This window comes from Mus caroli, unplaced genomic scaffold, assembly GCF_978045245.1.
Source record: "Mus caroli unplaced genomic scaffold, Mus_caroli_1 scaffold_8, whole genome shotgun sequence".
NCBI lineage: Eukaryota > Metazoa > Chordata > Mammalia > Rodentia > Muridae > Mus > Mus caroli.
The window spans coordinates 23859061-23882565 of NW_028227263.1; the positions used below are offsets into that span (position 1 = coordinate 23859061).

General features: G+C 46.6%; 1 protein-coding gene across 1 annotated transcript in view; it reads left to right on the forward strand.

Annotated features, from left to right (window-relative positions):
• Nucleotides 1–23505, forward strand: part of Gga2 (golgi associated, gamma adaptin ear containing, ARF binding protein 2) — a 34846-nt gene that overhangs the window by 6378 nt on the left and 4963 nt on the right. The window contains exons 2-14 of the mRNA XM_021167457.2: nucleotides 2771–2855; nucleotides 4302–4377; nucleotides 6647–6745; nucleotides 7729–7852; nucleotides 11395–11495; nucleotides 12645–12725; nucleotides 13177–13314; nucleotides 15172–15253; nucleotides 16202–16327; nucleotides 17031–17120; nucleotides 17389–17417; nucleotides 17797–17927; nucleotides 20211–20368. Coding sequence (XP_021023116.1) covers nucleotides 2771–2855; nucleotides 4302–4377; nucleotides 6647–6745; nucleotides 7729–7852; nucleotides 11395–11495; nucleotides 12645–12725; nucleotides 13177–13314; nucleotides 15172–15253; nucleotides 16202–16327; nucleotides 17031–17120; nucleotides 17389–17417; nucleotides 17797–17927; nucleotides 20211–20368 — 1320 coding nt within the window. The remainder of the gene's footprint in view (nucleotides 1–2770; nucleotides 2856–4301; nucleotides 4378–6646; nucleotides 6746–7728; nucleotides 7853–11394; nucleotides 11496–12644; nucleotides 12726–13176; nucleotides 13315–15171; nucleotides 15254–16201; nucleotides 16328–17030; nucleotides 17121–17388; nucleotides 17418–17796; nucleotides 17928–20210; nucleotides 20369–23505) is intronic.

The window sequence follows — 23505 nt, forward strand, 5'->3', positions numbered from 1 at the left end:
AAAGGGTAAAACGATAACACTGCTGTCCGTCCTTCCGAGGACTTTGGCATGGTGTCTTGTTTAGCTAGCAGCCAGAGAAAGAAACAATAGAGGTGACAGCAGTTCGGGGGTCATAGCAACCCTTGAATGAATCCTCACTCAGAATCTAGCAGATAAAGACACAACCTCTTAGGTCTTGTGGCGCCTTGGTTGCTTCCCTTGTTAAGGGTTTCTAACTTTCTCTGCCTCGGTGGAACCCCCCTTCCTCCCCAGGTATCCTTCAGACAGGGAGGAAGGGGAAGGCTGGATTCTGAACCCTGGGCTGGCTCTGCTAGTCCTTTCTTTCCTTCCAGGTCTAAATTCCTCTGAGGTGTGACCTTGTGTTCTAAAGCTGAAACTTAAATGGCGAATCAATCACTCTTCGGTGATTCAGGCACCGAGTCCGAGAATCACTGTGTTAAATGATTTATTGAAATAGCTCCAGATGGTCCCGACTTAGAATAACTAGGCAACTTGGTTTATTCTTTTAAGATTTATTTTTCTTTTTACGTTTTGGGTATGTGTGTTTGTACAAGTTAGTGCTGGTGCTAGAGGAGGCCAAAAAAGGGTACTGAGATCCCTGGCTCTGGACTTAGGGATGGCCCAACATGGGTGTTGGGAACCCATGAACTAGGGTCCTCTGGATTCACCACAGGCTCTTAACCACCAAGTCATCCCTTCAGCTCCAAGTCTTACAATTTAAAAAGTTATTACACTTTATTGTTATTTTTTATTTTTAAATTATGCCTCTGTGTGGGTATGCCACTGTAAGTACCACAGGAAGCCAGAAGAGAGCGTTAGATCCCCTGAAACTGGAGTTTCAGGTACTTGTGAGCCTCCTAGTATGGGTGCTGGGAATTGAACTCAGGTCCTCTGCAAGAGCAGCACACACTCCTAAACACTGAGCCATCTCTCCAGCACCTAGTACGTTTTACTTTTGTATATGGATGTGTGGGTGTGTGTTGGACTCAGTTCTTCCTCCACCATGTGGGCCCTTGGGACCATACTCAGGTTGCCAGGCTTGGCGGCAGGTGTCTTTACCAGCTGAGCCATCTCACCAGTCATCAACTTACACATTTTGGGTTATATATAAAGTTAATTAGGACAGCCTTAGTGGGAAGTCACTTAACGGTTAGTCTGGGAATGTCTATATTTCATGTCTCTGCTAAGTACTAGAGGAATGATGTAGCATCTGTCTTCAAGGGTTTTAATCACTTTAGGCACAATAAGGCATGTGCGTGGATTTTATGGGAAAAGGTGGAGACTATTGAGAATTAAGTAATTATTGATCACTTTGTGCTGGTACTTTAGACACACCCTCCCTAAACCACACGTCAGTCCCACGAGGAAAATACGATATTCCTTTTTTTATAATTGGATCAGATTCAGAGAGTTCGAGGACATTAATTGATGGCTGTGTTTATTTCAGGAAGACTTAGAGATCACCACCACAGAGCAGTGGATGGAATGGGATGGTGTGAAAATGGCAGCCTGCTCCTGCTGTTGGAGTTGAGGCCTGGGACTTGGGATCCAGCCTAGGCAAAGTAGTGAGGCCCTGTCAGAAAGGAAAGAGAGAAGATTTCAGCGGTATCATCTGTTTTGTGTGGTGGGAGAGAAAAAGATGAAGGAAATCTTTTTTCTTTTAATTTTACTTTTATGGTACCGGGGTTGGAACCAGGGCTTTTATCCTAGGCAAGTGCTGTACATCTGAGCTCCACCCCAGCTATCAAGTCTGTAGGAAAGGGTTGCGTTTGAACTGTGATTGGCAGCTAGGGTCCTGCCAGACAGAGTCCTGAGTGAGGGGACATTGTGATGAGGGAGCTGACAAAAGTCACGTTCTCTTTGTTTAGGGTGAAGTCCATAGATAAGCCCTTTGAGTCTCACATGACCTCCTCATGACATGAATGTGACCACTGTGGAAAGCACTAAGTTGACTTTAGGTTGAGGATGGAGCCCCTTGTAGTCAGTAGGGTGGAGACTTGATACCACAGTGGGAGAGGGGGGAATTTTCTGCAGTAGGAATTCTGATAAGTCTTTCTAAACATTTTATTAAATTATATTTTAAGTGGTGTGTGTGTGTGTGTGTTTGCCTCAAACTACAGTGCACAGTGAAACTTCTGAAGGTTTTGGAGTTCTTTCCTTCCACCATTGGGCCGACTCGAGTCATTGAGCCTGGTGGCAAAGCACCTTTACCCACTGAGCTGTCTCACTGGCCCCCTGAGGAGGCTGGAAGAGTGAGTAGGCCTCTGGGAAAAGGAAAAGACCTCTAGGCGAGAGGAATAATGACATCAGGTTTCACCCCTGAGAATAGATCTTCACGGCCAGGACAAGGGTGGACAAGCCAGGGCCAGGAATGTTGTAGGAAATGCTGGAACCAAAACCAAAGTCTTCCTGCAGCAGGCAATTGTCTTGCTGTTGTGGAAGGTGGCTGCTACCCAAGTCAACCACATGCCAAAGCTAGGTGGGTGATCTTGACCCTGGCAAGAAGGCACACAGACCAACTTTGGCTCTAGAAATGGCAGTGCGCTTGCCAATTAATTCTCTCATTTATGCACTCAGCGTATCTACAGTAAGGGCATAACATTTCTGGTGTGTGGTACTTGACTATAGTGAACAACACAGACATCGTCCCTGCCCCTTGCAGCTGCCTGTCCACCTCTCTGACCTCTAGTGTAGGATGTCCCAGCCTATCCAGAAGGCACACATTTCTTTTGTTAAGCTTTCTTTAACTTTGTTGTCGATTCCTTGGCAGACAAAGCCACAGACCCAAGCATGGCGGAGCAGGATTGGTCAGCCATCCAGAAGTTCTGTGAGCAGGTGAACACCGACCCCAGTGGGTAAGTAAGCTCCTTTACAGACACACTTGACTTTGAGGCAGGAGGCAGAACTCTGACCCTTGTCTCCACTCCGGGGGACCGTAGCTGGAGCTCATTTCACTCTTTTCTTTCCTCTATGGTATGGTGTCTATTATTATTGTTATTATATTTAAAACCAACTTCTTTTATAGCAGTTGCTTTTTTATTTGTGTTTTGTTTGTTTATTTGTTTCTACATAGTCCTGACTGCCCTAGGGCTCTGTATGTAGATCATGCTGGCCTTGAACTCACAGAGATTCTCCTGCCTCTGCCTCCTGAATGTTGGGATTAAAGGCATGCTATGCCATGACTGACTTTTTTTTAAAAAAGATTTATTTATTTATTTATTATATATAAGTACAATCTAGCTGTCTTCAGACACACCAGAAGAGGATATCAGATCCTATTACAGAAGGTTGTGAGCCACCATGTGGTTGCTGGGATTTGAACTCAGGACCTCTGGAAGAGCAGTCAGTGCTTTGAACCGCTGAGCCATCCTTCCAGCCCCCTAAAACTTTTTTTTTTTTTTTTGGTAAATTGTGTTAATGTTATAAAACACAAATGGAACTAGGTTTTCTAGTGACAAAAAACACTGATGTATTAGCTATGATTTAAAAAATGTAAAAAGATGTATTTAAATGTATGTGCAGTTTGTTGGCATGTATGTCAATGTACTGCATGCATGCCTGATGCCTACAAAGACTAGAAGACATCAGACCCCTGGACTGGAGTTCTGAGGATGGTTGTGAGCTGCCGTGTAGGTGCTCGGAACTGAGTCAAGGTCCTCTGCATTCATACCATGTGTTCAACTGCTGGTCCGTCTCCTAGCCCTCTATTCATTATGATTTAAGTACACTATTTTATGTAGGAAAAGGAGGGCAAGGCTTCTATTTCATTCTATTTTTGCAGTGATGGGCATTGGACCCAGGGCTTTAAGCATGTTAAGCATTTGCTCTAGCCCTGAATCATGTCTCCACCTCAGAGCAAGGTTTGGTTGAATGCATTTCCAAAGCCCCTGCAAAGGGAATGAGAACTAGTCATTCACCCGATGTTCACCTACATGGTGCCACATAGTCAGCTGTTTGTCAAGCTCTCACTCCTCCTGCTCTAATGTTCACTAAGTGGTTGTCATGGGATGGATGGGGTCTGTGCTGCTCTGAGCTCTGACTGCCTGGCCAGGGGTCCTGGGAGTGGCCAACGGGAGTATGCCGTGGCCGGGGCAGAGGCTGGCACCAAGTACTATTAGACAGAGCTAGGCTGGGAGGGCCTCAGTGTCTCACGGGTGTGTGCCTGTGCTCTGCCAGGTGTGCCCTCTTCTGCTTTGCGACACCTTTCTGAAAGATCGATAGCATGGAGTGAGTGTCTGCCGCTAGACTGCTTAGGTTGTTCACCCCACCCAGAATTCCGGTCTGTTTTGATTTTTCTTCAGCCCGACACATGCACCCTGGCTCCTGGCCCACAAGATCCAGTCTCCACAGGAGAAGGAAGCCCTTTATGCCCTGACGGTGAGTTTGGCTGGCCACTCAGCCCACATATTCAACTCCAGAAAGAACACTGAGGTCACCGGACAAGTTCTCCTTTCAAGGCATTGACGACAGGCTCGGGGACTTCCCAGGGAGTTACTGAGACAGCACGGAACCTGCTGTGGGAGAAGGAAAGGAACGTACTTTCATTTGCTTCCCCAGCTAGGATCAGGGCTGGCAACCAACAGAGGGAACACAGATGGGGCTGGAGGAGCAATTGGGCATTGTCTGCACAGGCAGCGGCTGCCTCAGTTTGGTCCAGTGTTTTTGGGACTTTACCATTCCCAAAAGAACTCAGAAAGTCTAGATTTTAATATGAATTCTTTGAATATGTATATATTGGTGGAAACACTTTAAAGAAAAGAAGGTGTACTTTCATGTGTGTGAGTGGTTTTGTCTGCATGTAAATATGTGCATTGTATGCATGCCTGGTGCCCATAGAGACCCAAGAAGATGCAGGGTCCCCCTGTACCTGAAGCTGTAAACCACCATGTGGGTGCTGGGAATTGAACCTGGGTCCTCAGCAAGAGGAGCACTGAACCTTCTCTCTAGCACCACTCCCTTCTTCTAATGTAGTATTTCCTATTTCTAGAATTGAAAATAGGCCTCTTACTATCTTTAAAACAAGTTGGGGGCTGGATGTGTAATTCCAGCACTTGGGAGGTTAAGGCAGGAAGATCCTAGTTAGAGATCAGCCTGGGGAAATATTGGTGGTGGTTGAGGCCTGTGTAATTCCAGCATTCCAGAGGCAGAGCAAAGGGATCGCTGTATGCTTGAGACTAGACTGAGCAAGAATTCTAGGTCAGCCAGGGCTTTGAAATGAAGCTCTGTCTCAAAAACAGACTTATTTGATATGTTGAAAAATTATGGGCTGGAGAGATTGCTCAGTGGTTAAGAGCACCAACTGCTCTTCCGAAGGTCCTGAGTTCAAATCCCAACAACCACATGGTGGCTCACGACCATCCGTAATGAGATCTGACGCCCTCTTCTGGGGTGTCTGAAGACAGCTACAGTGTATTTAGATATAATAATAAATAAATCCTTAAAAAAATTTATTTGTTTAAAAAAAAAAGAAAAATCACTGTGGGCTGGGCATGGTGATTTATGCCTTTTAAATCTCAGCCTTTGCGAGGTAGGCTGATCTTAATGTTTGACGTTAGCCTGGTCTAAGTATCGAGGTCAGGACAGTTAGGGCGACATAATAGAGAGATCCTGTCTCCAAAAAAGGGAAAGAAAAAGGAAAAGAGAAACTAGTTTGGGCTCAGGAATGCAGTCCCAGTTTGCCTTTGGATGCCAGGGCTGGTGGAGCAAGCAGTTCTTAGGCACTGTGTGCCAGGTTTCTATTGCTGGGGTGGGACAGACACTCGGGCCAGTGTCACTTCCCCAGAGAGTCATCTAAGCACCCCACTGAGCTTCTGGACCCAGAAATGGCACTTCTAAACTGAGGATGCTGTTGTTTTAAGACAGGATCTCACTGTGTAGCCCCTTCCGGCCTGGAACTCACTAGGTGGACCAGGCTGTCCTGGAACTCAGAGACCCACCAGGGTCTGCTGAGGATAAAGGTGTGCACCACCACATCTGGACATTGTTTTTGGTTCACTATTTATTTTATGCATATCAGTGTTTTTTCTGTGTGCATATATGTATGTATATCACATGTGTGTAGGGTGGTGCCTAGGGAGGCCAGAAGACGGTGTCAGCTCTCCTAGAACTAGAGTTGCAGATGGTTGTATAGTACAGTGTGTGTGCGCTGAGAGTTGAACTCAGGTCCTCTGGAAGGCAGCCAGTATTAACTGCTATGCTATCTCCAGCCCCATTATCGTATGTCTCTTGATATAGCAGCTCATGTAGCCCAGGCTAGCTTTGAACTCTGTCAAGTATCTAAGGATAAATTTCAACAACTCATTCTGCTGCCTACTTACCTAGTACTGGGATTCCAGGTGTGCACACCCACTCAGTATGCTGCTCGGAACCGAGGGCCTCAAGCATGCTATTAAAGACTACCAGCTGAGCCAGAGCCCAGCCCAGCCCAGCCCAGCCCAGCCCAGCCCAGCCCAGCCCAGCCCAGCCCAGCCCAGTGTGGTTTGCTTTCTCCTAAAGGCCAGGGGACTCGAGTGAGAAAGGACTTGAGGGAAAGTTAACTATGGCTCTGCACATCAGCAGCTGAGGCCTGTAAGCCTCCAGGTCAGCCTGTCGAGCTTCAAGGCAAGCTCGGAGTGCTGGCTTTCCCTCACGGGGCCCTTGTCTGCAGGTGCTGGAGATATGCATGAACCACTGTGGGGAGAAGTTCCACAGTGAAGTGGCCAAGTTCCGCTTCCTGAACGAGCTGATCAAAGTATTGTCCCCCAAGGTGAGTGTCTGGACATGGCCTGCCCACCATGTTGCACCTGTGCTCCACCTTCAGACTTTATCACCCTGCAGGTGAGAGGCAGGTGGGCAGAACCTGTCTACCTGTCGGGGGCAGGGGCCCTTTGTCCAAAAGCTGTCACCTTGCCAGTGTCTGAAAGAGTCACATTCATAGTTGACCCCTGTCCCTCCAGTGTTAGCAGGTTTTTTTTTTTTTTCCTTGAAAGTGGTAGCAACTGCTGGTGGGCCTTGCAGCCTGCGGGAGGTGAGAGACTGGAGCATGAGGTCCAGGTTTCCTAGGAGAGATGATGGAGTGATAGCCAGGTGTGACTTAAGTTTCAGGCTGCCTTTTGCCTTGTCTGCTGCACCTTTATTCCTGACATTGGTCTTAAGCTATGTCACTCACATGCCACTGGCACCAGCGTGCACCCTATAGTTGAGTTGAGTCCTGACCCAGGCTGGTTTCAAACTTGGGGCAGTTCTCCTGCCTTGGTCTCTTAGCTACTGGGACTTTAGCAGTGGGTCTCTCAACTTGTGGGTTGCGACTCCTTTGGGGGTCAAATGACCCCTTCACAGGGGTCACCTAAGACCATCCGCCTATCAGATATTTATATTCATAACACTGGCAAAATTACAAGTATCTGATAGCAACGAAACAGTGTTATGGTTGGGGAATCACTGTGAGCTGAGGAACTGTATTAAAGGGCCTCAGCATTAGGAAGGTTGAGAACCACTGGGCTATAGGAACGAGCGGCTGTGTGTGCTCGGCTCTGCTCCATGACGAGCTTCTGTCTTGGTGGTGCCGACTGGATCACCTTGAATCCAGAGGAGGCTTTGAGATCTGGTGCCAGGGAATTTGTCCTCTGGGTGTGTCTCATTCCCAGTCCACCTTGAACTTCAGTAGCATCTCTTGGGTGGGAGGTGGGGGTGGGGGTTGGCCTGCTAGCCCGAGTCCCTTCAGCTCTCTAATTCTTCTGTTTACTTTAGTACCTAGGGGCCTGGGCTACGGAGAAGGTTAAAGGCAGAGTTATTGAAATCCTCTTTAGCTGGACAGTCTGGTTTCCAGAAGACATCAAGATCCGAGACGCTTATCAGATGCTGAAGAAGCAAGGTTTGACCACAGCGTTCTTGTCGCCTGTCCTCATTGTGTTGTGTTGGTTCATGTGGCCTAGGCTGGTCTCAAGCTCACTATGTAGCTGAAGCAGACCAGGCTTTGTGCATAGGAGGCCAGCACTGTGTCGCCTAAGATCCCCTTTATCGCTGAGGCTGGAGCTGGCAAGACGGCTCAGTAAGTAAGTAAAGGTGCTTGCCATCTCTGAAGCACACGTGGTGGAGGAGAAAACCAAGTCTCCCAAGTTGTTTTCTCATCTCTGCTTGTGTGCCCTCATCCCATGGCCTTCATTCACGGTCTCCTGCCTCAGCTTCTCAGAGCTGGCGTGATGGATGCCTGGTAGCTGAGCTATGCTTGCTGGTCTGCTTTCCACTGCTCCTTGTAATCCCCAATCTTCCCTTAGATTTTAGCTTAAGTGGTCGCTGGCTTGCGTTCTCAACGTGTGGTGTCAAGAAGAGTTGTTAAATTGCAAGCTGGCCAGTGTCTTGCGATTATTGTCAGTACCAGAGTTATAGCCATCTATCTTTGTGTGATCTGCCTGGTGCTTGGATTCGATTCATGTCAGGCTCTTTGCAAGAAGGTGCTGGGTTCAGCATTCGATGTTTTCCCCTGCTGCAGGCTACAGCCTCTGGGGAGCTCCATTACACCACAGAGTACAGGGCTTAGGACAGTTACCTTTTGGCCTGATTTTTTTGTGTCAGTTCTTGAATTCCTGAGGTGATATAAAGCCTTAATCAGAGCCCGTGTATGTACTGTTCTGTGGGTTTTGTGATGTTTTCTATCTGTAGAAGTATTTTATTTTAGGTGGTACTTGCATAAGCTCTCTACCAGTAAGTTACATCTCAAGTGTGTTTCTTGAAGGCTGTTGATGTTCAGTGTTGTCGTTACTGGGGAATCAGGGTCTCTTTTGCAAGTTCTTTCTCGTAGATAAAAAATAGACTTCAAAGGGAAGACAGTTTTATTGGAGTTGGAGAGGAAAAAAAAAACCAACAGAGCTGAGGGCCAGCTATGAATCCCAGCAGCTGCAGGGAAGGAGGAACGTGGAAAGAAGGAAGACAGAAAGTCATGTCTTCCGAGTTCCAAGTCAAGGAAGCAGCAGGCACGCCCATAGCAGTGGCGGTTAGGGGGAGGGGCTTATGATGATGTCTGAAGTCTGAAAGGTGGTTTGATGAGTAACAGTGTTTGTGTGCAAGCATGAAGATGTGAGTTTGAATCCCCAGGGCCCAAGTTAAATGCTGGGTTTGATGCGTGTGCTGTCCTATGGAGGAGAGATAAGGAGAATTGTTAAGGATTGCTGCTGGAGGTCAGCATAGCTCAAGTTCAGTTACAGACTCCATAAGAGAATAACAGCCAGTTGTGGTGGTGCACCCCCAAGGATTTGCTGAAATGGGTAGAGGCAGGAGGATCACAAGTTTAAGACCAGCCTGCGCTATATATTTTCAAGAGGGCTGGAAAGACGTGTCAGTGGTTAAGAGCATAGACTGCCCTTCCAGAGGACCTTGGTTCAATTTCCAGCACTCAGATGTTGGCTTACAGCTGTCTGTAACTCCAGTTCTAGGGGATCCAGTATCCTCACGCAGACACACATGCAGCCAGAATGCCACTGCACATGACATAAAAATAAGTAAATCATTTAAAAAAAAAAAAAAGGTGGGAAATGAGTCGTCACAATTCCTAAAGACTCCCATGCCTTTGGAAAGGCACACAAAGGCTTTTAAGGTTAGAACTTGAGGCTGTGGAGATAGCTCAGTCGATAAACACCTGCTATACAAGGCCGAGGGCCACAGTTCAGATCCCCAGAGCTCACATAGAAGTTGTACAGGCATGGTGACTGCCTATAAACCCAGCACTCAGGACAGAGTAACAGGATTTCCTGGGCAAGCTGACCAGCTAGGCTTGGTGAACTGATAGCAGCTTTAGGCTTCCACTCACATGCATGCAGATATGCCTATATACATGTGAACATGCACAAACGTTACACATGCAAAAAACCAAGGTAAATTCAGAAAAGTAGGCAAGCTTAGCAGCGAGGACCTGCATGGAAGGTGGTTCTTCTGGGGTAGATAGCTCAGTAAAAGAACTGTATTCTACCCATTGTTTTAACATGCCTTCACGTGTACCATTTTCCTTTCCTTTTCTTTTCTTTTTATTTTTGTTTTTTTTTTTTTTTTTTTTTTTGGTTTTTCGAGACAGGGTTTCTCTGTGTAGCCCTGGCTGTCCTGGAACTCACTTTGTAGACCAGGCTGGCCTCGAACTCAGAAATCCGCCTGCCTCTGCCTCCCGAGTGCTGGGACTAAAGGCGTGCGCCACCACGCCCGGCTATTTTTGGTTTTTTAAGACAGGGTTTCTCTGTAGCCCTGGCTGTCCTGGAACTTACTTTGTAGACCAGGCTGGCCTCGAACTCAGAAATCCACCTGCCTCTACCTCCCAAGTGCTGGGATTAAAGGCATGCGCCACCACTGCCCAGCATATCATGTTTCTTGAAGTTAAATCTTTTGGAGAGGCAATTTCCTATCCTGGTGATTGACAGTTACCTATTTGGAATCACATTTTTTTTAAAAAAAAAAAAAAAAGATTTATTTATTTTATGTATGAAGGTATTTTGCCTACATGCACATATATATATACACTACATACATGTCTGGAACTGGAGTTACAGACAGTTGTGAGCTGTTCTGTTGGTGCTGAGAATTGATTGACCCCTGTCCTCTAGGGGAACAGCCAGCACTCCTAACCACTGAGCCCTCTCTCCAGCCTCCCACCCCCCAGTTTGGATTAATTTTTAAAAAATAATTTATGTGCATTGGTGGTTTGCTTTAATGTATGTCTGTGTGAGGGTATTGGATCTCTTGGATCTGTAGTTACAGGCAGGTATGGGCTGCCATGTGGTTGCTGGGAATTGAGTCTCGGTCCTCTGGAGGAGCAATAAGGGCTCATAACCACTGAGCCATCTCTCCCATCCCTGGATTAACTTTTAAAAGAGGGAACAATAGCGTGTCTCTGTGATCTTACAATCTTTCGGACAATTTCAAATGTCATATCTTCACCAGGGCTAAGTATGACTCAGATCCTATTCTTTTGACCAAAATTAATGTGTCAGATTAAAAGAACTAAAGGACAGCAGATGTATAAAATAGCTTTGTTTGCCCAGAGACGATAACCTCCCTTGTAGGTGTCAGCATAGCCTGGCTACCTCCACCCCTTCTCACAGTGTCTCACTGTCTAAGGGGGACAAAGTGGTAAGTAGTTTGGTTTGGTTGTTTTTCCTCAGAATTAAAGTGTGAGCTGGGTCAGTGGGTAAGGACATTTGTCACCAAGACTGATGACCTGAGTTCAATCCCTGGAACCCATGTGGTAGAAGGAGAACTGATCCCCACAGACTGTCCTCTGATCTCCACGTGTGCTGCTGAGTAGATATACCTCTTTCCCATGATAAATGTAAAAAAAAAAAAAAGTGTCACCCGGGGAATGGGAGGTAGAGCCAGAGCTAATGATGGATTCCTTCAATATCAACATCGTAAGTCATGAATTGCGTATTTTAGGAATTATAAAGCAAGATCCTAAACTACCGATGGATAAAATCTTGCCCCCACCGTCTCCCTGGCCGAAGAGCATCTTTGATGCTGATGAGGAGAAGTCAAAGGTAAGGACCTCCCCCTGACTTGGTGGCTTATGTGGAGTCTGACTGTCCTCTGCTTTGGGAACCAGGACTGCGGAGAGCTTCCAGGCTTCTAGACTCCTATGGGTGGCCACATAATAAATGCCAGGCTGGGCACCGTCCTTTATCTGTATTCCTGTTGGGGTCGGGGAGGCTGGGCTGATGGATCTAGTTCCGTATACATGTGGAATTGGGAAGGGAGTAGCGGATAGGAGAGGGGTGCATGTTGGCATGGATCCTTTGTTCCTATAAGCCTGACCCAGCCTATTGTCGTTTCCCTGGAAACGTCCAGGAATGGTAGCCTTCCCACATCTGGGGAAGGACTCTGTGTGCCGGGCATATGCTCAGTATGGAACTAAATGGGAAATAAGACTTTGGTGAAAGTCTACCCCATCTTCAAGCCTGTGGCCAGGTCTTCCTCAGTGTTCCTAACATTTATTTATATAGTTTTTACATTGCTGAGCATGGAACCTAGAATGTGTGTGCTAGTCAGGTGCCCTGTAACTAAGCACACTCCTAGGCCCACTTGTGGCCTTTTGAGTTAGATAATTCTCTGCTGTGGAGCCACTTTGTATTCCAAAGGATCTCTCACTACCACTGGCTTCTGCTTACTCTGTGCAAGTAGTACCCTCTTCAGTTGAAAATGTCTCCCGGGCTGGAGAGATGGTTCAGCCGTTAAGAGCACTGACTGCTCTTCCAGAGGTCCTGAGCTCAATTCCCAATAACCACATGGTTCTCACATCCATCAGTAATGGGATCTGATGCCCTCTTCTGGTGTGTCTGAAGACAGCTACAGTGTACTCATATAAAGAAAATAAGTATTAAAAAAAGAGAGAGAGAGAAAATGTTTCCTTTCTCTTCCTCTGTTATCCCCATGCCCACCAGCCAGCTCATTACTATTGCACCCCCAGATATCATTTAGGGGATATAATCCTCCCATCTTCCATCCCATGAGAAACCAGGTCCTATACTCCCAGCACCCACATTCCAGTGTATGGGTTGGTAGCATAATGCACAGTAGCCCCAGTGTGGGGCTATTGGTCCTGCTAATTCCTCATTGGTCATGCGAATCACTGTGCTCCCACTCTGCTGGGGGGACAATTACAGCTTTACCCACTCTTGTTCACTCCTCAGCTTCTGACAAGACTTCTCAAGAGTAACCACCCTGAGGATCTTCAGGCTGCAAACCGGCTGATCAAGAATTTGGTCAAGGAAGTAGGCATTTCTGTAGTTGGCGCTGTAGATCTGGCATTTGACGGGGCTGATACGATAGTGTGTGTGGATGTGTGTTAAGGTGTGAAGAACAGCTAGCTTGGAGAAGAGATGTCCTCCTCATGCTGAATGGGACCAGCAGGATGGTGATTAGATTTGAGACTCCTTGCAGAGCTTCCCGGCTTCTTTTATCCAAGGGACGAAGCTTTTGGTGTTAACAGAGTTAGGTTTGGGAGTCTGTTCCAGAAGGATTGAGTCTGAATGTACAGTTGAAGAGTCCCCAGGTCCAGAGACAGTATTGCCATCTGCAGGAATTCTGGGCGAGCACCTCCGCTCACTTAAGTGTTCATGACTTCCTGAACTCCCAGCATGCACTGCCTTTCCCTTTCTGGTGTTTAGTTAGGAGTTACCGAGGCGACTCCTCTTACTTCTGTCCATTTGGTTTCCCTCAAAGGAACAAGAGAAGTCTGAAAAGGTGTCCAGGCGAGTCAGTGCAGTAGAGGAAGTCCGCAGCCACGTGAGGGTGCTGCGGGAGATGCTGAGCATGTACCGAAGGCCAGGTCATGCCCTGCCCGACCAGCAGGCCCTGCAGGTAATCTCCAGTTGTGACCTAAGACTGCACCTACCGTTATAAGCATGATGTATGGCACCCATGTGTTCTGTGGCTGCCATGCTGGTCTGGAGAGTCAGGTTTCTCTGTTCCTTTGTTCTCCTTCCCTCCCTCCTATGTCCACCAGCCACTGATACATTATTTATCTTTTATTCTATTCTCTAAGTAGAATGGCCCTTGTTTTACATTCTTTCATGGGCTTATTGACCACTTTTGTTGCTTCTCTGGAGGACGTCTGCCCAAGTGCTTTGCCCATTCCCTTGGTTGTCTTATGCCTTTTTGTTTTGTTTTTGTTTGGTTTGAGACAAGTTAGCTGGTCTGGAACTTAGTGTGTAGATAAGATGTCATACACACCTGCCCCTACTTTCCAAGTGCTGGGATTAAAAGTGTGGGCCACTACACCTGGCTTTAGAGCACTGTTTCTCAACCTTCCTAATGCTGGGACCCTTTAGTATATAGTTCCTCATGTTGTGGTGACCCCAACCATAAAATCATTTTCATTGCTTCTTCAGGACCGTATTTTTGCTACTGTCATGAATCGTATATAAATATATGTATGTAAATAAACATACATATAAATATCTGATATGCAGAACAGTCTTAGGTGACCCCTGTGAAAGGGCTGTTTGACACCCCACCTCAAAAGGGTCAGAACCCCAGGTTGAGGACTCCTGCTTAGAGCGTTCTTTATGTGTATTTCAGACCCAAGTTCCTTCTCAGACTATACACTTCAATCCTAGGCTGTCTTTCTCCTGGCTTGATAGCTTCTTTTGAGGCACAAAATTTGTATGCTTATCTATGTGTGTTCTTGTGTGTGTAGGTACACATGTGTGCATGTTTGTGGGGACCAGGGGTCAACTTTAGGAGTCATTCCTCAGTTACCATCTACCTTGTTTTTTTTGAGACAGGTTCTCTTATTGGTCTGGAACTTAGCAAGTACTCCAGGTCGGCTAGCCAGTGTGCTCTGGGGGCCTCCTGTCTCCACCTCCCCCAATGGCTTTTCTACATGGGGTTTTTGTTTTTTTTTTTTTTTTTTTTTTTTGGTCTTGTTTGGTTTTTATTAGACACATGGCTTTTTTTGCATGGGTTCTGAGGACCAAACTTAGGTCTTGTGAGACTTTATTGCCTGGACTGTCTTCCCAGTTCCAAGTTGGTTGTTGTTGTTGTTTGTTCTTTTGTGATGGGCTTTCTAATTTCATTGAAATCCAGTGTGTCCTGTAGAGGACACTGCCATCTGGCAGTTGAGCCCAGGAAAGGGCCGGGACAACGAAGCAGGCAGCCTGCAGAGAGGCTGAGGGAGGGGGTTAGCTGAGGGAGGGCGGTGAAGCTGCCGAGCTGGCCAGAGCCTCCCTCTCTCCTCTTCCCAGTGTGAAGAAGATGGCTTGGGGGTGGAGGGGGGCGGTGGAGGGGAACGGGATCCTGTGGAGAATATCAGGCAAGTGTTGTAAGGGGATTGAGCCATCAGGACAGTTGGGACAGGAAATTCTCTGCAGGGTGTTGGTGGCAAAGCAGGTGCAGCTGGACCAGGAAGGGCCACATGCTGAGCTACAGTCCTGCACTAGCACTCCTGACTAACCCAAATGTGCCCCCCAACCCCCTCGTGTGTGTGTGTGTGTGTGTGTGTGTGTGTGTGTGTGTGTATGTAGAGAGGCAAGAGCTCTACTGAGCTCTAGCCCTAAACCCTCTAATGTTTTCTGATTCTGTCACGCATGTTACCTCAGAGCTGTAGTCATGGAGGTAGCACAGAAGACACCTACACTCTGAGGCTGCTGAGGGAGACGTGCGAGGACTTGGGTGGGGCCTGGGTGAGAGAATGTGAACCAGGCTATGTTTCCCCAGGTTGTGTATGAAAGATGTGAGAAGCTGAGGCCCACCCTGTTCCGGCTTGCAAGCGACACCACTGATGACGACGATGCTCTGGGTAACTAACAGCTCTGTTTCTCTGGGTGTTGCTGCGCCCCAAGTGTAAAACCGATGTGGGCGTGCTACTGGGGAGCCACAGACAAGACAGATAGATTTGAGTTTGGTATGGGCTGGTGGCTTACGTCTTCTGAAGATTCTGGGTGCGAGTAACAAACATGAAGATCAGACAGACGCCTATAGACAGCTACAGGGGACATCGTGTGACTGTCCCTCGGAAGGCCAGGAAACAGTGGCTGCTGGCCTACCTGCTTGCTTGCTTTCTTTTCTTTCTTTCTTTCTTTCTTTCTTTCTTTCTTTCTTTCTTTCTTTCTTTCTTTCTTTCTTTCTCTCTCTCTCCCCCTCTCTCTCTTTTTCTTTCTTTTTTTTTTCTTTCATGAAAAACATGTCCCTGACTTTTTTTTCTGAATATGTTTTACCGATTGTATTCTCTTGTGGTGATGTTTGTCTGTTACTGATATTGCAATTGATAGATAGCTCAGGTATAATTGAAAGACTAAGATTATATTATAGTCAGATATGGTTATTATTATGTATGCTTCAGTTAGGATGCCAAATTTTCATGAGAAATACCAGACCTATATTTTCAGACTGGCAAAGTGTATAGGCTACAAAGCTGATTTGTGTACCCATTCTCCAGATACGGGAAGCTTTCAATAACAGAATCAGGTAACAAGAAATGTTGGTAATAGTGACATCCACATCAACCTGTCTCAGCTAAAAGCATCCCCCAGAATGCCTCACTCAAAGAGCAGTGTGGATGGTAACTGTGTGGACAGTGGGACAAAGAGCTAAAGCTCACTGATGGAGTCCAGTAGGAAGTTGGGCACATGATCAAGGGTCTGGGCTCCTGAATGAGCCGTGTGGAGTCACTAAGAAAAGACAGAGATAGGTGGCTGTCTGCTACACTGAGGAGTGCTGAATCTTTTTTTTTTTTTTTTGTTCTCAGCGGAGATTCTTCAAGCAAATGACCTTCTTACACAGGGGGTTCGGCTGTACAAACAGGTGGTGGAAGGCCGAGTTAGTGCTGGAAACGCAGTGCCCGCCGCAGTGGGAGCCATTCCCGCTCCCAGAGGTGCGAGCTAAAAGCCTTCTGTTTGGGGCAGGTGCAAGTCACGAGAATGAGGGAGCTTGCCTCTGTCCCCTTTTCTGTAGAAATAGGTTGCGGGTAACAGGAGCCACCATACACCCATGGCAGGTTAGAGCCCCACCATGGCTGCATGTGTAAGCAGAAGGCTGTGTCTTGCCAGGTTTTAACCCCTCTTGGGTGCTCCTAGGAGCCTGAGACCAAGGAAGTGGTCAGTGGCTCAGTAGTCGATGTTTGCCCAGCATTCACAAGGCCCAAGATTACATCTCAGCACAGCCCCCAAAAGCAGTGTTTTGTTTTGTTTTGTTTTTGAATTGCATGCTCTTTGGTCTCTGACCTACATCATCTCAGTCAGCATTGCTTGGAGCTCGGCCTGAGAATCTCTGAGTACTGTAGATGAATTTGATCAGAAACCCACAAAGTTGTAAGTGGAAGAAGTAGCCTAAGCATGCTACTTACTGCCCTGGGTGATGAGAGGGGTCAGGGCAAAAGGAAGACCTCAGTGACTAGGTGAGGGCCAAGTCCTTTGGCCACCTAGCGTGGGCCTATGGCTGACTATTTCCCAGCAGCCAGCTCAGGCAGAAGGCTGTTGGTGAGAGGCATGCTGACTTCGGGAAGGAGGATGCCAGTAGGGATTAAGCGGAGACATTGTTTTTCATGTTTGGATCTTTTAACCCCATCTGTTTAATAGCATTCCCGAATCCAGAACCCTGTGGGTTGAACTGTCCACTCATTGACCTGGAGACGCCATCTTTGCTTCATCAGGACCTGGCAGCCTTAGGTAAGAGAGAATGCTATTTCGGCACAGAGAGGCCCCAAGTAGAGGACTGAGTGGGTTTGTCTCCCCCAGGCAGCATGGGCCTCCTTTTGGGGATGGGGGGGGGTACTACTCTAGCACATCAGGCAGTATGGCTAAGTCTCTTTGGGTACGTGGATTGACCTTGGGCAGGTCCCTAGTCTAGGCTTGTAGATACCTCAGAGTGGGTGGGCATGCCGTCCAGCCATATCGACTGTCTGATAATGTTTCCTACTCTGCTTCTTTCTCATAGGAATCAACGATGTTCCCACTAGGAACCAGGTAGGAAAAGCTCTTCCTGGAGTGGGGGGTTATGGGAAGGGTCACTCAGTCCTACCCTGGTGGCCGTGCTGCTGGCCTGCAGAGTGATCACTACTGTACCATTCTTGGGGATTCTCAGCTCATCTTGTGGGGTTGGCTCCAGAGTGCTTCATCTGTCCTGCTTGGTTTAGTCCCCACCTTCTCTCTCTCTCTCTCTCTCTCTCTCTCTGTCTCTCTCTCTCTCTCTGTCTCTGTCTCTGTCTCTGTCTCTGTCTCTCTCTCACACACACACACACACACCCTAACTGTAACTGGCTTCTGCTTCCTGAAGGTCTGTGCAGAGATCTTCTGTTCTGCCCCTTCCTCTCCTGCCACAGATGACATGATTTTGGTTTGACAGGTTGTTATTCCAAGTTGCTGTAATGACAAGAAGCAGCCGGGTGCCATCACACTCATGGGGGGTGGAATCCAGAGTCTTTCTGCAGACCGGAACCTGCTGGATCTCTTCTCACCACAGCCATCTCCAGGACTGTGAGTGTTCTGGGCCAGTGGCTTCTGCCTGCAGCTTCCCCACCCCCTCCTGCTGAAGCGCATGCTCTGTGTGTTACAGGTGCATGCTGCTGCTCCTCCTTGGCTGTCTCATCTTACCCTATCCTAACTCAATCTAGAGAGAGGTTAAAGTTTGACAGAAATCAATGACAGATGATGTGTGTGTGTGTGTGTGTGTGTGTGTGTGTGTGTGTACATGCCATGGTAAGCAAGCATGAGTCAGAGGATAATTTTGTGAGGTGCATCTGTCTTGCCTTTATGTGGGTTCCAGAGATCAAGCCCAGCTGGCTAGGTTTTGTAGTAAGTATCTTTACCTGCACTGACCCATCTTGCTGACCTATTTTGTTTTGTGAGACAGTTTTCTGTCTAGGTTGGCTTCAAACCCATTAGAAGCCAAGGATGACTTTGAACTTCTGGCCCCTACCTTAAGTGCAGTGATCACAGCCGTGTCCCATACACTCTCCAAGGCTGGCTGACATAATTATAGTGCTTCTTTCTCTTTCCTGACTGCTGTGTTTCTAAATTATGTAAAACTAGAGAAAAAAGTGTAGGTCTTAAATACCATTCCCTAAAAACAGGGTAAAAAAAGTTCTTTCTTTTTTTTTAAAGAGGATTTCTTTTGACCTTTTGATCAAGCCAGCTCAGTCAGTCAACAGGTTCTCCAGTGTAGGAGTGAGGATTAAAAAGAAAAAAGGCAATTAGACAACATTGTAGCATCACCCCAGCCAGTGCTGAGGCTGAGGCAGGTTTATTTTTTTCCCAATCTGCTTTTATACCATTTTAATTACATGCAGATAATAAGGTCAGTTATAGGAACAAGCAAGACAATAAACACAAATAGTCAAGGAACAAGCAACAAGGAACAAGGAACAAGCAAGGCAATAAACAGTCCCCAAATCACTGTTTCTTAGGGACCAGAACAACCAAGGATTTTATGAAGCCTACTTCCCTGTCCTAGCCCAAAGTCAGATCCTTGCCTGAAACCTACTTCTTTGTTCTAGCCTAAAATTAGATTCCTGCCTCAACTTAACTTCCCTGTTCTAGTCTAAAATTAGATTCCTGTTGGAGCTTACTTCCTTGTCATAGCCTACTGTCAGATTCCTGCCTGAAGCCATTTCCTTGTCCTTGGCCAATGTCAGATTCCTGCCAAGTGGCTCCCAAAGGTCTCCACAACCCTCGTTTCCGTTCTTTCTCTTTCTCCCCTTTTGCCTACAGATAGGAATCTCACTATATTGCAGACTCCCCTGTTGAGTGCTGGGAGACAAGCTCGTGCTTCATGCATGCCTTTGCTTTTGTTACACACGTGGTTGGTGATGCTTGTTTTTATGAAGCTGCATTCCAACATGACCTTTTCATTTTTTAAAGATTTCTGTGTGTATGCATGCCACATGCAGTTGAGTGCCCTTGGAGGCCAGAGAGGGTGTTGGATCCCCTAAAGCTAGAGGTACAAGGGGTTTAGTTTTGCCTGGTGTTGGTACTGGGAGCCAAACTTGGGCCCTTGTTTGTGCTCTTAATTACTGATTCATCTCTCCAGTATATGCCCTCTTCCGCCCTGCAGTCTCATTATGCAGCCCTGACTGTCCTTGAATTTGTTGAGATCCACCTATTTCTAATTGCTGAGTGCTGTGATTAAAGGTGTGTACCACCATGCCCAGTCATGCACTTGTGTTTTTTTTTTTTTAATGTGTATCTGTATTCCAGGGCATCAACCCCCTGCTGGAATGACAGGTGGCTTTTGGGCTATCTGACTTGGGTTCTGGGAAACTTATCTCCTCTGGAAGAACAGCAAGCAAGCACTTTGGACCATTTAGTTATCCTTTCAGCCCCTTAAATTTTTTTATTACATTTTTTTATTTATTTAGTGTTTGAGTATGCATGTGTGAGTACATGTGTGTCCACAGGCACCCACATCATACATGTGGAGGTTAAAGAACAATGTAGGAGTCGGTTCTGTGCATAGTGTAGGGCCAAATGCAGGCTGTCAGGCTTAGCAGCAGCTGCCTTATCCTGAGCCTTCTTTCGGTCCTCAGGAACTGGTTTAGTGCCCTGTTACATCTTTGAGACATTTTTATGTGAGTTTATGTGTAGGTGTACTTCATTCTAACAGTTACATTGTGGTTTGTGTGGCTATAGTTAATCATTTTCCTCTTGAGAAGGTGGGTATGTTCGCATGCAGAGTTTGTTGTTATTCAGAAAAACGAAGAACAAAAACTGAAGTCTTCTAGTTTTTGTTGTTAGTCATTGATCATTTTCACTTCTTTGCAGGAATTATGTTCCACAAAAAAGCATCCCCAAGGAGGTGCCACCAGGTACCAAGGCCTCTCCAGGTTGGTCCTGGGAGGCTGGGCCATTGGCTTCTTCCACAGCCTCACAGAATACACCTCTGGCTCATGTGTTTGTCCCTTTGGAGTCTGTGAAACCCAGTAAGTAGTTTGTACTCCTTCTTTGTTAGGCCTCTAACGACAACAAACTACTCCACACTGATAGGCATGGTCGTTAAATTGAGGTTGTAAGGCTGGGGGAGAGGGGAGGAGGTTTTTTGAGCTGATATTTTTCTTAGTCTTCTTTGTATTAGGAGTGTCACCTGTGAGGGTATTCATAGGTAGAGTTTAATGAGGAGGTCAGAATCTACTTTGGAACATAATAATGTCCATCTGGATGCAGGGAGTGGAGGGTTAATGTGACTGGAAGTGACTGACAAAAGGTCAGGGAACTGAAGGAAGAATTTAGCTAATGCTGTTACTTCTGTGGATTCTCATAGCAGAAAAGTGGGTTTTGCCTCAGCTACAGAGGAGAGGAGACCAGAGGCTCTGGCAGCTAAGGCGATATGCAGTGGTCTACATGGCAGTGCGAGCTGCAGAGAACATGCCGGAGTCCAGGGCTCTGCTTTTGTACAGCCCAGAGTCTTGTGTGGGGGAAAGGGGTGGGGAGCTGGAGCGCTGGGGGGCTGGAGGCAGGGCAGCATTGTCTAATTGGTAATGGCGGGCATTCTGCTCATTCTGTTTTGTTAAGTTTTGATTGAAACAATAATACGTGTCCAGTGTTAATTTCTTGGTTGAGATAATTCTGCCACAGCTATGTAAGGTGTTAACATTTGGGAAGGTGGGTCATGAACTTAGGAGAATCATTTGTTTTGCTTTGTAACTGTTCATAAATGATAAATAATTACAATACAAAGATTAAACATAGGGATAAAAAGGAACAATAACATTCTCAGATAAAAGCAGGGTAACACACAGCTGACCAGCTGGTCAGAGGCAGCCATGCTGCTGAGGTCTTTTATGCTGTGGTTCTGGGTGTCAGCCCTGAGACCTTGCACAGTTGAGGTAAGCACTCACTATTGAACTGCATCCCTTCCTCCTCCTCTCCACCCCTCCTCCTGCCCCTTCCTTTGATTTGTAAGGCAGTCTTATGTATTCCACGTTGGCCTAGAACTAACTATATAACCACGAATGATCTTTTTTTTTAAGATTTTTTTTTTATTTTATATTTTATTTATGAGTACACTGTAGCTATCTTCAGACACACCAGAAGAGGGCATCAGATCCCATTACAGTTGGTTGTGAGCCACCATGTGGTTGCTGGGAATGGAACTCAGGACCTCTAGAAGAGCAGTCAGTGCTCTTGACAGCTGGGCCATCTCTCCAGCCCATCAAAAATGATTTTGACCTTGAGGTTTTTCTGCTTCTGCGCATTACAGGTGTATGCCGCCACACCCGGCTTATGTGCTGTTGGGGACCTGACCAGCACCTCTTGCATGCTAGGCTGGTACCTGCTGAGATTCATCTCTAGTCCTTTTATTTTCTGCTTTGAGACAGGGTCTGGCTGGCCTGGAATTCATAGAACTAACAGGATTTTTTTTTTTTTTTTTTTTTTTTCCTCCCTAAAGTTAAATCCCTACAGTGTTAAGATTAATGCTGTTAATGGTCCTAGCCTGTGTGTGTGTAGTGTAGGCCCAGTGCCCACAGAGGTCAAAAGAAGGTGTCATACTTCCTGGAACTGTAGAGACCCTTGGGAACCACCATGTGGATGCTGGGAATCAAACAAGTTCTTAGAAGAGTAACCTGTGCTCTTAACTACTAAGCTATCTCTAGCCCCTATGATCCCCTTTTAAAAAGATCTGTGTCTGCGCAAGTGTATGTACAGCTGTGTGCTCAAGTGTTGTCACCTGCATGCATTCAGGGAGACGAGAAGAGGGTGTTGAGAGTCTTCTATCACTCTGAGAAAGAGTCTCTCCCTGAACTTGGGGTTCATGCTTTCTCAGTAGACTCCAGCAATTCTCCTGTTTCTGCCTACATCAGAATAAGGGCTAATGGGCCAGTGCAGGATACATCACTTATGTGGGTGCTGCATTTCAAACTTTGAGCCTCATGATTATATAGCCAGTCTGACCCACCTGTCCAGTTCAGTAAGTATAGTTTTAATAAAACAGCACCACATTCTTTAGAGTATTTAATGTCTAGTGACTTATAATTACAGTACGAGCCTGGAACATTAATCTTTCTCCTGTGTCAAGGTCAGCTCTGAACTCACAATGTAGCTGAGGATGGTTTCAATTTCCCATCTCTTGCCTTTGCTTCTGCCGCTAAAGTACTAGGATCACAGACTTGTGCCTTCATGTCAGGAACAAGGGCTTATGTATTTTCTTCTCAAATTACTGTTAGGACCATTTCCTGGGGAAATCAGATCAGTGTCCTTTCCCAGGAGTACCATCTTACTGGAACCTCAGGGAGGATGCGTACTTCCCGCTCTTCCCCTGTGAGGAGACGCCACGGCCAAGGCAGCTTATAGAAGAAAGCATTCAGCTGGGGGCTTGCTCACACTGTCAGAGGGTGAGCCCAGGATCATCATGGCAGGAAGCGAGTTAGAAGGCAGGCAGGTAAACATGGTGCTGGAGCAGTAGCTGAGAGCTCACATTTAATCTGCAGGTAGGCAGAGAGAGCACAGACAGCCTGGCATGAGGTTTTGAAACCTCAAAGCCCCCCGACATACCTTCTCTAACACGGTCACACTGCCTAATCCTTTCCAAACACTAAGCATTCAAACATAAGGGGTTATGAGTCCATTCTCACTCAGACTGCTACAATGTGGCTGTATGTATGTGGTCATATGAAAGAAAGCAGAACAAAACAGTGTTTGTATTGCTTGTTTCCAATGTAATTGTTGTTGTTAGTGTGTGTATATATGTTCGAGACAGGCTCTCATTATGTAGCCTGGCTGGCCTGAAACTGTAGACTAGGCTGGCCTAGAACCCTCAGAGATCTGCCTGCTTCTTCCTCCTGAATGCTGGGTTTAAAGGTATGGTCCACCATGGCTGTCTTTATACTTGTTGGTGGTGGCAGTTTTTTAAATTTCATTTTTTGTGATATTCCATGCTGTCTATAGTGTTCCTACATAACTTTAGTCAAGATCACATTCAATGGCCCTTTCCTAAGCTGGGTAGTGTGATGAGGATGGGTGGGTGGTGGTAAGGAATTGTTCTGCAGTAGAGGAGTCCAGTGTGGATTTGGGCTTCATGGTGCAGATGGCATGGTGGAGAGATGGGAGGCATCAAGTGTGG